Below are 16,663 nucleotides of genomic sequence, written 5' to 3' on the forward strand. Positions count from 1 at the left end.
TGCCTGGGCTGATCTTGAACCCCTTGGTGCATCCCACCATGGCCTAAAACAAGCCCCACTGTTTGTGTCTGTGTGGTGAGGGAGTACACTGATGGGACTTAGTGAAGTAAGAATAATAGGAAAGACAACTGAACACCCCCATCCTCACCGCCCCCCCATCATTTTTGCATGCTTAAGAGGGTTTTTGTAAACAATGGGGAATTAGAAAATAAAATTAGCTTGCACGATTTCAGATGGGAACAGATGCCTGCCTGCTTGCTTTTTTTTTTTTTAATTCCCACAAAAACCTCAAGCAGAGTTAATAATGTATGAAAATTAGGTACCGTGTGTGCACTTTGCTTCGTAATGTTTTTATTAAGCAGCCCGTTGATTTAAAAATAACACGACAGTTGACATAATGACAGACGCGGCAGTGTATATGGAAACATCCTCTTCAAATGTTCTGTCAGGTTTTCCATTACACAAGGAATTTTTTAAAAAAAGCTTTCAGAATTATCACATAATATGAGATTATATCAAATTACAGTTTGATAAGACAAATTGCCCAGATACAAATTTCAGTTGCTTTTAAAAAAATGGCCTGGTCAATTAGAGATAATCTATAGAAGTAGGTTTCTACAGATTGTTTAAAATTCCATGGTAGATTCACACTTCTGTGATTTTTGCCCATAAATCATTTGCTGGTTGGAATTTGCCTTCTCTTCTTTCCCCTTCCCACCTTCTGCCACTCTGGCCTGTAGGTAGCAGGAAGAAACTGAGAAGCAAAAGGTCGTAGACCCAGGGGTGTCCAATAGCTCAGGAGATGCCGTGATTCTGAAGGCAAAGCCAGTCTGTAGCAAGTTGCTGTGCATTGGACCAGCAGGTGGAAGTATCCCCATCCAGAGTTTGAGCGTAGGTCTCTCCCATCCTTTGAAGAATCCACTTCTGAAAGTGTCTCGGTCCATTATGGAAGGATAGCGGGCTGTTCCAGTCACCATGCCGGCCCCCTTGGGCTCTACTGCATCTTCACGGTAGTAATGCCGGCTTGCCACCTGGTGTATGTGGTCTAGGAGAGCACACTGAGGCACAGGGAAGTGCTGTAATTCAGCCTAACCCTGAGGAGGTTCATTGCTGATTGAATATTTCTGTATTCCTCAGCGCTTCACTCATACATTACCTTGAAATTATGAGCTATTCAACAAAGCATATATCTAACGTCAGCTTGTTTTGTTTACCTGCAGAGTGAGCGAAGGACTGCACGGGGCAGTTTAAACGACAGAGTCAGGGCATTTTTACTGGTGGTGGGAGTTGCTGGACACTAAGGAAAGACAGTGACCATTGTGGAAAGTTCTAAAGCTATTGAAATGAGTTGACGGGGCTGATCTGTTTGGGACATTTTGTCCTTTAACTCATGTCCTTACTTCTAAGGGAGCCTGGCTGGGCATGTCCTTCCTTTGCAATCTCCTGTGATTGCCCAGTTGTGCCTCCTGACACCAGCAGGGCCACAGGTGTGGGCCAGCACCCTCAGAGTAATAATACCTTGTGGTATTTTAAAAAGTAATTGCAGAAGAGACATTTGATCTTTATGACTTGTACCATAAGACTTTCTTGGAATCTTTGCAAGGGGTTGGTTGGAACAGAACTTTTCCATCTCCACTATGGTCTATAAAAATCATAGTAACTGACTTCATGGGGCTTGAGTTTTTCTTTTGTTATTTTCTTCACTCTCTAATTAGATTTTGCTCATATGCAGGACAGAACAGGCTGGCAGGAAATAACCAGCATTAAAATAACTCAAAGATGGGGCTGAGGGGGTGGGCCCAACATTGCCCTAGCAAGAATAGAGACCAAGTTTGCTGTCCTGGACCTATGGCTCACCCCAGGAGCTTTTGCTTCAAAAGGAGGCAGGTCAACTGGAGTCTTGGCTGGGAGTCTGGGAGACCTGGTGCTCTTCCCAGCCTGACTGGTGCCTAGATGTGGTCTTGGGTGTGCTCTCTCTCAACTGACTTCACCTCCGTAGTTCTCAAAAGCAATTTGGGAATTATAATATCTGCCCTTGACTTCTTGGAATGCTAAAGGTGGCAAACTGGTTATCATAGTCTAAGGGGTCATTTATTTCCTGAGTGTGAAGAAAGACTTTAAAGAACTGAAGTTAAAATTTCAGGTTATGTCTGTGGTTCCTTTGAGGAAGGAGGTACTCTCTTCTGTCAACTGTAGGCTCCAAAAGGAGAAAGAGGGGGGCACCTGGGTGGCTCAGTTGGTTAAGGGTCTGCCTTCAGCTTGGGTCATGATCTTGGGTTCCTGGAATCGAGCCCTGTGTCAGGCTCCCAGCTCAGTGGGGAGTCTGCTTCTCCCTCTCCTTCTGCTCCTCCCCTTTGCTCGTGCTCTCTTTCTTTCTCAAATAAATAAGTAAATAATCTTAAAAAAAAAAAAAAAGGAGGAAGACCTTTACATGGTTTTCATGGGACGTATGGGAATTTATGAGGACATCGACAAGAAGCTGTAGTTTTTTGCCCTTATTCCCCCAGACCACATTGGAAGCAAGTTTAAGACACTATCTCACTTTAAGAGTGATCCTTCCATCAGGAATTCCTGGGCACCTGTTTTGTTCTAAAATGACTTGCAAAGAAGTTGGTTTTCTAGGGCCCCTTCAAACCTGCACTCAGCACCTAGCGGCCTGGCGGGCTCCAGTGTTCCCCAGAGAGGTAGGCGGAACGGACCGCAACAGCAGACATGGGTCAGCTCTGCCACCTCTGCTTCCACCCTTCCACCCACGTGGGTGTTCTCAGTTATAGGGCAGCAAACCTCACCTGAGCTTCTCTTGGAGTGGGCGGAGTCAGGGGAGCCTGGAGTCTGATTGCACACACAGTGCTGAGCGCTCAGGCTTTCTCGTTGGGATGTTCCTGGCAGCTCATTAGTGTCCACCAAAGGCTTAAGTGACTCATGTTGTGTTTTCTGTCATCATCACACTGGAGCATTCCACAGTGTGCAATGATCAGCCTTTGAGGATCCCTCTAAAGTGCTGTATTGTGGGTGAAAGCACAGGGCAGGTAAGAACGATTCCCTGTTTGTTTGGTGCTCTCCACGTGCTAGCGGCCATGCCTGTGCCACATGCTGTCCCCACTCGGGCCCTGGGCTGGCAGACTGGGCGGGGGATGGTGTAGCATTTACAGAAGAGCAGACAGATGTGTGAAGGATTGAATGGCCTGCCCAGGAGCTGCTGTCTGCATACGAGACTGCTGTACCCACCCCGGAAGCCAGGACTCACCTGTAGTGCTGATACTCGGCATCACATGGCTGGGAGGGTCCCATGTAGTTTCCTTCCCCCAAGAGCTGGTACAGAGCTGTGCAGCCACACAGCTGACGTGACAACAGTTCAAGTCTTCCTTCCCTCTGAGGCTGTCACTCTTCAAACAGAACAGGTCCCGCTCATTCATCTCTGCACTTACTCATGCCGTGTTTAGTGTGTGCCACCCCGTGCAGGTCACGTGGTTGTCTGAGTTAATGGGGAGCTTGGGGAAAATGTGTTCCCAGGGCTCCCCCACACCACCAGCACCCCAGTCTGCTGTGCTGTTTTGCCACATCTGGTCTGTCCCCCAAGTCTCTGGCTGTAGTTACCACCCATAGTGCATCACCTGCCATTCCCTGGTGGTGACACTTCAGTTCCTGCTAGTGGTGCACCCTCACCTCATTCACCCCTCGCTCTTTTCCATATTTTCCTGGGTTGTTCCTGCCTTCACCTTGGCCTCTTGCTCTGTAGCATGTCCTTGGCTTCTGTCGTCTGCCCGTCGTTTTCTGCTTAGGTGGTCTGAACTGCCTATGCTCTCTACCTCCATGTGTCTGGCCACGAAGAATGAATATACAGGATGATGCTGGTCTCTGTAATTCGCATGCCTTCTCAGCCCTCCTAGAGGACATTGACTCCCACCCCACTCTCAACCCTGGCTTTTCATTGGTTCTCCCTGACCTACCTCTGCCAGTTCCTCCCTGAACTTGGGGCTTGCCCCCTCTTGAGACCTGCCACACCCTGGCCACTCTGTGTTCCTTGCTGTGATGCCCTGGTACTGACTGCTTGCTTTGGTCCTCCCTGCTCCATGGCTGGGCCTTGAGAGTCCCCGTCCTGTTTGCATTCTCTTGATGCTGGCAGTTGGACTGTTTCCTGCTCTGTGTCTGCCTTGTGTCAGTGGATGGGCCTGGGGCCAGACTCATCTCTCTCACCCCTGTCTGCCTTTCCGACTGCTGTTGACAGGCCACACAGGGTCCTTTTCTGAGGACAAGTGCCAGGGACATTAGAGAGCTAACTCTAGGCCCTTGTTGCTTTGGGGAGATTTAGAATGGTGGCAGCTCTCAGAATGAGGAGGGGATGTCTAGAGTTACATAGAGATGAGCTGTGGCAGGGCTGAGCTGAAGGAATCCACTGTCCTGTAGGAGAGGTCCTCCAGCTCCTTCCTGTTTAAGCCATACTCAGGTAGGTTTATAGCTCTTGCAGCTGAGAGCAAAATATCTCATAAAATACCCACTGAACTAAATGAGAACATAGCTGTTAAGTATTTTATGTAACTTGTATATGGTTTCACAGCATGCAAGTGGCTGAGATGGGACCAAACTCTAGGCCAGTAGACACCAAACTTCACATTGTTTTCAGGGAGCCACATGCTCTTTTTTCTTAATTGATGAACTTCATTTAAGATGTATATTGACTGGGTGTTATACGCAACTAATGAATCATCGAACTTTACATCAAAAAACCAGGGATGTACTGTATGGTGACTAACATAATATAATAAAAAAAATTTAAAAAAAAATATGTGTATTGAGCGCCAGCTGTAAGTCATGACCTGTTCTAGGTGCCAGGGACACAGAGGCAAGCCAAGCAGACCCCTTGACTTCCTGGGGCTCTCTACCAGGTATATAGTTGATGATCTCCATTTACTACAAGTCAGGCCCTGTTCTAAGCACTTGGGTTGTATGAAGGGTAATATTATAGTCCCCCCCCTTTTTTTTAAGAGAGTGAGAGGAGTGTAAATAGTGGGGGGGAAGGGGCAGAGGGAAAGGGAGAGAGAATCTTAATCAGGCTCCATGCTCAGTGCAGATCCCGACGTAGGGCTCGATCTCATGACCCTGAAATCGTGACCTGAGCCAAGAGTAAGAGTCAGACGCTTAACAACTGAGCCACTCAGGTGCCCCTGTAATCTCCATTTTAAAGCAGAGGAAGCTGGGGGTACTGGCAACCCCTGCCACTCTGCCTGTAGTATACAGCAGGCCAGGCTGTGATCCTTCTTTGCCCTTGTCTTCATTGCTAGAAGATATGCGGGGACCTCGAGGCCATCTCTGTTTGCCAGATTAAAGAGAAACTGGTTCTGACACGGGTCCAGCTCCTTGGTTTAGCAGCAAGCTGCCTGTACATTTCTGTCTTGATGGTTGAGGAAGTCAGAAGGGTCAAACACAACAATAACTCAACATTAATTAGCTGGGAACAAGGCTGGCTGATAAACCTTGCTCTGTAGCCCCCTGCACCCCCTCAGGTCCTGTTGGCTGTGATTTCCATTGCATGCCCGTGTGATAGCAGGGCCAGACATGTCCACTTCTGAAGTAGCAAGTGGCTCGGGTCAGCAGGGAGGGAGGAAGAAGCCTGGAAGATGACTGTACCTGTGGTGCCGGCAGCCGACAGTGGTTCCTCTGTGGGACACTGATGATAATACAGCTGTCACTGGCTTGTTCAGAGCAAACGGGATCACACGGGGGAGAGGGGGGAGTGCAAAGTGGGGGTTCCTAACAGAGGGCCCATATCTGTCCCATTGACATGACGTCTGTCCAGATGTTTAAGAAGAAATGTGAGTGTCCTTAGGTGGGGCTTGTCCTCTCCGGTGTGGCTGCAGTCTCTAGCATGCCCTGTTGTCTGGTACTTTGTTACTTCTCTCATTTTGCTACCCACCCGGTCCTTCAAGGTGTTCAGGTTTGCAAGCCCTGCAGTAGTATGCATGTGCGACTAGTTTATTCTAACATTATGCAGTTTGAGCACGGACCTCTTCATGACAAGAAAATTCTTTATTTGCTCTGGATTTACTTGTGAGTTGGGGAGTTTGGGGTCTAGATATTCCCATCCCCCCCATCTTAGCCCCCTCAGAACTTTCCAAGATCCACCACGAGAGGTACAGGCTGGCCATAGACTAGTTATTCAGCCCTGGCAGCGTCTGTGCGCCCAGAGTTGCCTTTGGAAGGTTGGATGTCTCCCTATGACACTAGAACCTATATGGATTGGACAGTGTTTCCTTTGTATTATGGACACCCTCGTCAGTTAATTCACAAACAGAGAAAAAACCAAAAGTACTCCATTTCAGTGTTTGTAGATCATGTGTTCACAGGACCTGTAGTGGTTTACATTATCCTTGACATGCATCTCCCTGTTAATTTGAAAGCTGTTGACATCCTACATGATTCCATATGCATTACCAATTTCTTTTCTTCTTTTTCTTTCTTTGTCATTTGTTTCCTTAAAAAAAAAAAATCCAACTGCTTTCTTGCCTTGAGATGTAAATTCCAAGTTTTGGCTGCCTTGGATTCCAAGTTTTCTGAGAAAAGGCTTAAATTTATTAGGTTAGTTCACAATGTTCTCACAGAGAACTTCGAGGCATGGAACCATATGTGGTTGGGGTTGTATTAAGATAAATAATGTAAGAGAATCAGCATTACATCGTTCATGGAAACTCAGGCTATGCCTGTTGCTTCAATAATTATCACACATGATTTACAAGTGTGGTCCATGGTGGGAGGGGACAGGATTGGAGTGAAAGGTCAAATCGATGTTTCCACAGTTTCACACTCTGTTGATGGCATCTCCGAGTCAGTGCAGAATCAGATGGGCACTGTGGGCACCGGAGGAACCTCTGAGAAGCCTGCTTTCATTGGGAATTATTCCCTGTCACCCTCCCAGGGTCTGGCTTCTCACCAGCATTTAAGAGTAGAAAGTAAAGAACAGGTTGTTGACAAACAGGCCTTTGCATGAGATTGAATTTTAGCAGGAAGGAGAGGCTTAGTTAGGCTAAGTCACTGGTGATACTCACATTTTCTACATTTACCTCTTAAGAGAGGACACAAAACAGAGAGGGTTCTTTTTAAAATAAAAATCATGCTTTCTTAGTGCCTAACTTGGAACATGTTCATGATTTTATGTGTGTGTGTGTATAATTTGTCTATAGATACACACATATTTATTATACATATATGTATAAACACATACACAGACACTGATGTAAATGTAAGCTGCTGGCAGCAGAATGCAACTTAGCACAGTTCACTGCAGAACACTGATTTCCAGATGTTTGGATTCATGAACTAGGAATATAAAAAAATAAAAAAGTAATTGAGGGGGGTGTCCAGCATGGAGTGCCAACTCTGTGTTTTCTAAGATCATTAACAAATTTCTTTAGTGATGGCTGTTAGCTAAACTTATCATGGTGATCAGTTTGCAATATATACAAATATCAAATCATCATGTGTAGACCTGAAACTCCTATAATATATGATTATTATATATAGCTCAATGAAGTTTTTAAAAATTGTACTAAAATACACATGAAATTTACCATCCTAAGCATTTTTAAGTGTGCAGTTCAGTAATGTTAAGTATATTCACGTTGTGCAATCCAAGATCGTTTTTGCGGGGGGAAAGAGCAAGACAGAAGGACCCCCATATACTATCCTCCTCATTTCATAAAAAAAGGAGCATTTTAACACCAAAAGGGGAATGAGGATGGAAGGCTTTTGTCTTAGATGCAAGAAATTCCTCTTATCTGTGGCAGAATAGTACAGAGAAAAATGCACCAAGTACACAGTTCAGTAGCTGATACTTTCACAAGACTTTGTTGATGAAGGAAGCTATGTGTTGGTTTACATCCTGGTGCAAGCATTTTATTGTTAGTGGTCCAAGTGCCAGTAGCAAGCAGTTCACATACTGGCACTGGTCAGCAGACCTGTTCTATACATGGTTGTGTTTTTATAAAAGTAAATGTTGGCAGTTATGGTAGAAGCCTGTATATATTGATTCCACCATGATCCCATTTTCTTCTCTGTCATCTCAAACTTAACTACTCTACTGAAGTTGGTTTGTGTTCTTCTAGTCATACCATATCGGCATAAGCCCGTGAGCAACGTATAGTGCTGTTTTGTGTAAGTGGAATCCTGCCGCGTATAGCATTTTGAAACTTAATTTGGCTCACATAACATCCATTTTGATATATGTAGATCTGCTTGGCAGTATTGCTTTATTTGACTATATACCACATTACATTTATCTGTCCTTCTGTCAGTGGATATTTAGGTTGTTTCTGGGTTTTTGCTGATAGAAACAATAGTGCAGTTTGTACTCATCCCTGTGAGCCCTTCCTATGCACATAAATGGGAATTTCTCCAGGGGAGTTATTTGAGAGGAGAGTTGATGGGTCAAAGATGAAGTGATGTCTTCATTCACAAAGTCTAATTAGCGTGTTAACCAACCTCATTGTTTACTACAACTTTTCAGGTAAATGGGGAGTGGGAAAGATAATGTTGTAAGTCAACCGTTAATAAATGTGGTTTTCTGGACCAAATTGAGAGCTGCTGATTGTTGATCTATCTAAAGATTCAGTTCAAAGTCTGTCTATAATCAAGAGATGACATAGCAGGTTGGTTATAGTGTTTTCTTTGTGTGCTTGGAAATGGGACAGTGATTGGCAGGGAGAAGCCAGCTCTTCATTAAGTTTCTGTCTTTCCATGTGAACCATAAAATGTTTGTAGTCCTGGTCTGGGAGGCAGATGAAACTGGGTGTTGCTGTCTCTCGTTACAGATGGCTTTTTTGGTCTAAGAAAATCGTCTGGGCCCAAACTCGGCCAATGTGCTCTGACAAGTTTCTCAGCAGGCCTTTCTGGAGTGTCCTTGCTGTTGCTCAGAGTGTCAGATGATCTGTTTCTTTCGACTGTCTAGTCTGTGGTTTCCTTGAACAAGTTGGGGAGATTATCCAGGGGAGAAGCGGACCCAGGTTCCTCTGGAGTCGGATGCCAGAGGCATGTCCTCCATCTGGCCCAGAGGAGGTCTGATAGGGCTCCTGGGGCCAGCATCCCTGTGTAGCCACCATGCGGCCTACCAGGAGCATTTAGGGTTTTGGCTGTGGGTAAGTTCAGTCTCAAAGAACAAACAGAACTGAGACGATCTAAAATTGCTTAATGTCCTTTATTCAGAGCCTTCTCTCTTACCTTCAGCAAATAGAGGAGTGTGTTGATCACTCTTTAGAAAACAGTAAGTGGGAAGACAACTTGGTTAGAAAAAGTTACAGAGAAATCAGCGGAAAAAAAAAAACTAAAACAGAATAAAACCTTTTTCACTTACGGGGCTCTTTTCAGCCTGTCAATGAAGCCTGTTTGTTGACCATTTTCAAAGAACACATGGCAAGATGAGTTATGGGTAGGGAAAAGTCCAGTGAGATCACATGTGTGACTAATCTGTGTTAACAATTCAGGTGCCTGACGAACATTTTGCAGACCATTTGGCACATGTGAAACACTGTGGCACACTGGGTTATCAGACAGAAGCATGTTCAGTGGTTGCTGTGTGTGAAGTAATCAGTGTTTTGGATATATGGGCACATGTTTACATTTGTAAAACAAGTCTTTTTTTTATAATCAGCTGTCAAAGCTTGAAAAACAGCAGCAGAGGAAAGAAAAGACCAGAGCCAAGGGGCCTTCTGAATCAAGCAAAGAAAGAAATGCCCCCCGAAAAGAAGACCGCAGTGCCAGCAGTGGGGCGGAGGGCGACGTGTCTTCTGAGCGGGAGCCGTAGACTTAGGGATGGAACTCAGGTAGGAGCCTCCCCTCCCTGCTCTGTCTTCTCACATTTTGGGCAAATGGTAACAAATGGAGAGCAGAATGGCTTTTGAGGCAGAATTCATTTTATGGGCATTCATCCATAGCTTCCTGGAATCTGTCTCCTTCCCGGATGGAGAGAAAAGTGTAGGTGTGGGTGGGGAGCCCATGGGCGTGGGGTGTTCTCCTTCCTCACTTGCCTGTGTTGGCAGACAACTGCTGCTACTGTATATCCAGAGTGTTCGCAGATGTGTGATCCAGACTGGGAGCCTCACCCGAGCCCTTCCTCACCACTGCTCCCTCCTCTCCATTCCTGCTTTCAGCAGCTCCAGCAGGGACCACGGTCACCTGCAGCCTGCGCCTCTCGTAGCTGCCCGCCTCATGTTCTTCCATACTTCAATTTGTCCTGCCTGGCACCGACTGCACTCCCAGTTTCCCTTTCCTAAAATCGGACTTCATTCTCATCACTTCCATACCCAGGAATGCATCTTCAGTCCACCTCCCTGCCTGAAGGTTGGAGGCGTCTAAAACTTGATCCAGGCATCTGATGGCCTTTGCTCAAGTTCATCCCCCAGTGAGCACGTTTTTGAGAGCCTCTTACTTGTTAGAGCTCACAAGTTTAGGGAGAGGCATAGAAATAGACAGCAGTGTGGTTTGTTGTGGAGGTGGTGGGAATGTAAGGGGGTGGAGAGGGAAGTCGGGGAGACTCCGCAGAGGGGAGGACCCCAGAACCAGACCTCAGAGGACATATGGAAATGGGCAGATGAGGGGTGAGGATGGGAGCTGCCTAAGTCAGGAGAAGAGCAGATGCAAACACTGTTGGGTGTGGGACAAGGACAGAGTTTTGGAACCGAGGTGGAAAAGAATGGCTGAAGCACTGGGTATATTTCGGAGTGGGGTTGTCTGGGGAGCCTCTGTAAAATTAGAGAAGTAGGAAGGTTCTGGGTCATAAGGGTCTGGTGTGCAACTGGGAAATTTGGGTTTCATTCTGGGATGGTGAGAAACCTCAAATGGTTTGAATGTACAAGTGACATAATCAGGTCCAGAGTTTAAGGAGCTAATGCTAGCAGCCAAGGAGAGTGAGGCTGGAACCAATAGGTAAGTTAGGAGGGAGTAGCAGAAATCAAGAGAGGAACAAGGTCTTGTCATACGTTTCGGAGCCTTCAGCTTTTATATAGTCTGTGGTTCAGACCAAGTCAGCATACAGGTTCATTGTGGAGGTGTTGAACGATGATGAGAGAGGAGAACATTCATAAGGTGGTTTCTGTCTTCTCTTTCCCTTCCAAAAGGGAAGTCCCTCTGTGAAATGACCTTTAATTTAGGATGCACACTACCAGACACTGAGCTATATTACAGAGTCCGCAGTGATAATTGGGCATAGGTGGAACCGGTTTACAAACACGGACAGACCAAAGGAACAGAACAGAGCACTCAGAAAGGTTGCATTGTTGACTCACTGATAGTTTTAAGGGGAGGGAGGCACTGGTTAATAAATCCTGTAATGTCCCCTTGGCTTTTCCCCTAATGACTCTGTTTCCTTCCCTGTTCTTTGGGTGATGACAGAGCCATGGTCACTGGTCTTGGCTGATTTTTCTCACGCTCACGTGAAAGTGAAGCAGGAATCAGAGGGAGGTTTTTTCACACTCAGCCTCATTTGTCACAGTCACAAGCCTCCCCCCATCCCCTTTTCTTGGTCTGGACCTTAAGATATGGGTTTTTATTCATGAACTGAAACAGTTGGTGTCAGGGAGAGACTTCTGAAAAGTGCTACGTGGTGTCTAAATAATGTTAAATGTTCATGAACTCACAGTAACATTTACATGTGTAATTTGTGGCATTTACGTCACATAAAACTTCCATTCCCACCCCTTCAAAACTTTGTGATGATTTGCTCATATCAGTGGTCAGTTTTGTCATCACAAATATTGCTACTGCTTCTGACTTGCAGCCTGAACAGAAACCGTTAATCTGCAGAGTAAAGCAGGAAGTGGCTCTTGAAGTTCCTTTTACAAGTATGCTCATTATGCCGGTCCAGCAATAACTCAGAAACTCACTGAGTTCTTATTTCCATCCTGCCAATTTCTGTGTGGCAATAAGTTGTGTCATTTTTGCTTCCTTGCTTTTTCTTCATCAACTAAAAGAGTAGAACTCATCCCCCTTTACCAGTGATGTTGTGAAAGGCAGGTAGGTAGAGCCATAATGCCAGGTGACCGTCCTAGCAGGCTGGGGTGAGAGGGGAAGGTCAAAGGGGGCTCCCCCCATGTTTCTGTGGTGCTTCTTCTTAAGCCTCCCCTACCCCCTAGGAATCGTGTTGGAGAGAACGCCCTGGTACCCACTCCTGCCCCCTGGACGAAGGATGAAGGACTGGCCAATCTGATGGCCAGGGAATGACATTCATTATAGCGGGTGGTTCCTTGGTTCAGAAGCAAAATCCAGACTCGACATTTTCTATTTCTCCTCCTTGGACCAAGGGCAGTTGCCCAGCCTGCACGGTGTTTTGCTCTCTTGGCCCTACTCTGACACAGCACCCTGTGTTTTTCCTTCAGTTTTAAGATTATATAAATAATAGCTTCTTCCCCAGTGAGTGTTGGGACTTTACAATAAATTTTAAAAAATTGAATTTTCAGACTCCTATGATGAACTCAATGAATAGATAAGGAATAAATATATAATCACTCATCTCCCAGTAACCAAACCCAGCTTAACAACATAAACACACAAACACACACATTCAAACGTGTCTTGGACCTTGTATTTTCAAAATGGCTTTAAAAAATTCTTATGCCACCTAGTTGATTTCCTTCTTGATTATATTAACTACCTGCTCATCTATTTTATAAACTTAAGTTCTGATTTTTGATGTAACTGTTTCTGTTCAATACTCTGAATCTTTGTTTTATTTATTGACGGGTATGGATTCTACTTTTTATATCAGTGCAAAACATAACTTTCTATTTGTGTTAGATTTTGGCCTCAGAGTAATTCCAGTAGATTAGTTAGTTTAGTTAGTTAGAATAATTCCAGTAGAAAGGTATCCTGGGCATTAGTATCCTGTGGCCAGTGGGCAGTTTGGGAGTGATTTTGTTATTTCTGTGGGCAAGAAAAACACCGGAAAGCCCCATGCATAGAGGAAGAGACAGTAACTGTATCACAGAACATTCTGGAGGACATGTTCACAGTAGAAAACAGCACACAGTAAAACGGGGAAGAGGTGAAGGTGGGTGTTTCTTTCCAACATCTCCCAAGGTTTAAGAGACAAAATTTCTCATAGATGTGTAGATATTTATTTTTTGCTTTTCTAAAATTGGTGGAAAAGTTAAAAACCTATAATCATATTTATTCTCAAGGTATTGCAGATTGGATAGTATAGAACTTGGGGTAAATCATGCTGTGGTTGACTGTTGAACAACATGGGTTTGAACTCTATGGATCCCCTTATTATGGATTTTTTCAGTAAATATATTGGAAGATTTTTTGAAGATTTGCAACAACTTGAGAAAGTCCTCAAACTCTGTAACCTAGAAATACAAAAAAAAAAAAAAAGAAAGAAAAAAAAGTTAGCATGTCATGAATGCGTAAAATATATGTAGGTACCAATCTATTTTATCAGTTACTACCATAAAATATACATAAATCTATTATAAAAAGTTAAAATTTATCCAAACGTATACACAGAAGTACTTAACAGACCATATGTGGTACCATTTACAGTGGAGAAAAATGTAAATAAGTGTGAAGATGCAGTATTAAATGGTAGCTGCATAAAATTAACTATAGCACAGGCTGTACACGACCATAGTAATTTCCTAGCCACCTCCTGTTGCTATTGCAGTGAGCGCAGGTGTTGTGAGTATCTGCTTAAAATGTGTGACGCTAATCATCTCTGCGTGAGCAGTTTGTCTCTGCAGTAAATTGCGGATCGTAGTAAAAAGTGATCTCTCGCAGTTCTTACATATTTTTCATCATGTTTAATGCAATATCCTAAACCTTGAGTAACATCGTGGGACCCATCCGGAGTGCCCGTAGTGATGCTGGAAGTGCTCACAAGAAGCAGAGAAAAGTCATGATGCCACAAAAAAGTTGGATTGCTTGATGTGTACCATAGATTAAGGTCTGAAGCTTGCAATGCCCACCATCTCAGGATAAATGAATCCAGCGTAAGGAACACTGTTAAGAAAGAAAGAAAGAAAGAAAGAAAGAAGGAAAGAAGGAAAGAAGGAAAGAAGGAAAGAAGGAAAGAAGGAAAGAAGAAGGAAAGAAGGAAAGAAGGAAAGGGAAAGGGAAAGGAAATTCATGAAGCCTTTGCTGCAACTATGCCAGTAGGCACAGAAACCTTGCACTTTTTGCAAAATACCCTTTAATCTCATTAGAAATGCAGCTTTCATGTGGGTGCAAGATTGCTAGAAGAAAAGCATACCTGTGGACTCAAAGATTACTCAAGAAAAGAAAAGGTGAAGTCATTATGTGACAACTTAAGCAAAAGGAAGGTGAAGGATCTAAAACTGTTGAATTGCATGCCAGTAAAGGATGGTTTGATAATTTTAGAAAGAAGTTTGGCTTCACAAATATCAAGGTAACAGGAGAAGCAGCTTTTGCTGACCAAGAGGCAGCAGATGAGTTCCCAGACACCATTGAGATCATTGAGGAGAAAGGATATCTGACTGAACAGATTTTTAATGCAGACAAAATGCCCTATTCTGGAAGAAAATGTCCCAGAGGACATTTATTAGTAAGGAAGAGAAGCAAGTGTCAGGATTTAAGGCAGGAAGGGAGAGGCTAACTGCTGTTTTGAGCAAATGCAATTGGGTTTATGATCAGGACTGCCCTTATCTACAAAGCTGCTAACCCCCGAGCCTTGAAGGGAAAAGATAAACACCAGCTGCTTTTTGGTTGCATAACAAGAAGGCCTGGACAGTGAGAACCCTTTTGCTGGATTGGTTCCATTGATGCTTTGTTCCTGAAGTCCGGGAGTACCTTGCCAGGAAGGGACTGCCTTTTAAAGTTCTTTTGATATTGGACAATGCCCCTGGCTACAGAACCCGGTGAGTTCAACACTGAAGGTGTCAAAGTGGTCTGTGGTCTCCAAACACCTGGTCTCTAATCCAGGCTGTAGATCAGGGGATCATGAGGACCCTGAAGGCTCATCACACACGGGACTGTACGGAAAGCATTGTCTGTGCTCTAGAAGAGAACCCCGATAGAACATCAAGAAGCTCTGGAAGGATTACCCCATTGAAGATGCCACTGTTAGTATAGAAAATGCTATGAAAGCCATCAGGCCTGAGACAATAAATCCCTGCTGGAGAAAACTGTGTCCAGATGTTGTGCATGACTTCACAGTGTATAAAACAGAGCCAGTCACGGAAATCATGAAAGAGATTGTGGATATGGTTTAAAAAAAAAAAAGTGAGTTGAGGGGGTGAAGGGTTTCATGATATGGATCTTGGAGAAATTTAAGAGCTAATAGACACCACAGAGGAATTAACAGAAGACGACTTCATGAGAGACTATGGACTCTGGGAAACAAACTGAGGGCTTCAGAGGGGAGGGGGATGGGGATTGGGATAGGCCAGTGATGGGTAGTAAGGAGGGCACATATCGCATGGTGTACTGGGTGTTATACGCAAGTAATGAATCATGGAACTTTACATCATAAACTTGGGATGTACTGTATGGTGATTAACATAACATTATAAAAAAATTTTTATAAAAAAAAAAGACGACTTGAGGGAGACGAGTGCTTCCAAACGAATGTCAGGTGATGGAGGAAGACCTAGAAGCAGCGGTGGCAGAAAACAAACTGTTAGTCTGGCAAAAGTGTTCCAGGTATTCCTGACTGCTTTTGGCTGCTTTTATGACATGGACGCTGAAACTAAAGCAGAGGTAGAGGAAGGATTGGTGCCATATAGAAACATTTTTAGAGAAAAGAAAAAGCAAAAATGTCATAAATGATGAGATTTGGTGTTTCCATAAAGTGACACGGAGTGTGCCTGCCTCTCCTGCTTCCCCTTCCCCCTCCTGCATGTCCTCTGCTCCACCGCCCTGGGACAGCAAGACCAGCCTCTCCCCTTCCTGCCCCGCCTGCTCATCCTGATGACAGCGAGGATGGAGACCTTTATGATGATCCACTTCTACTTCCTGAATAGTAAATAATCACTGTGCTGTACAGTTAGTAAACTGATGGGTTGTGTATGTGTGTGTCCTCGTGTGAAAACCTAGCAGCTGTACAGAAAGGACTGACATTTTGTGTCATTGTCATCATTGTCCACGTATTCATCATGGCAAGACACATGTGGAAGCGGAGAGCCTATCCTTAGACAGGCGGAAGGTGAGTGATATTATTATTATTATTATTTTTATAATAATTTTTTATTATGTTAGTCACCATACAGTACATCCCAAGTTTTTGATGTAGTGTCCCATGATTCATTATTCACTTATAACACCCAGTGCTCCATGCAATACGTGCCCTCCTTAATACCCATCACCGGCCTATCCCAGTCCCCCACCCCCCTCCCCTCTGAAGCCCTCAGTTTGTTTCCCAGAGTTCACAATCTCTCATGCTTCATTCCCTCTACTGTTTACCCGCCCTTCATTCTTCCCTTCCTTCTCCTACCCATCTTCCTATTTCTTATGTTCCATAAATGAGTGAAACCATATGATAATTGTCTTTCTCTGCTTGACTTATTTCACTTAGTATAATCTCCTCCAGTCCCGTCCATGTTGCTGCAAATGTTGTGTAATCGTTCTTTCTGATGGCTGAGTAATATTCCATTGTATATATGGACCACATCTTCTTAATCCAGTCATCTGTTGAAGGGCATCTCGGCTCCTTCCACAATTTAGC

At 44.4% G+C, this 16,663-nt stretch overlaps 1 protein-coding gene across 1 annotated transcript in view; it reads left to right on the forward strand.

Moving 5' to 3' along the window:
- DTD1 (D-aminoacyl-tRNA deacylase 1) overlaps window positions 1-16,663 on the forward strand; it is a 188,745-nt gene that overhangs the window by 158,427 nt on the left and 13,655 nt on the right. The window contains exon 5 of the mRNA XM_045809758.2: window positions 9,641-9,812. Within this exon, the coding sequence (XP_045665714.1) occupies window positions 9,641-9,793 (153 nt within the window). The 3' untranslated portion in view covers window positions 9,794-9,812. The remainder of the gene's footprint in view (window positions 1-9,640; window positions 9,813-16,663) is intronic.

The sequence above is a fragment of the Ursus americanus genome, chromosome 22 (assembly GCF_024610735.1).
Source record: "Ursus americanus isolate L20-20 chromosome 22, mUrsAme1.1.p, whole genome shotgun sequence".
Lineage (NCBI taxonomy): Eukaryota > Metazoa > Chordata > Mammalia > Carnivora > Ursidae > Ursus > Ursus americanus.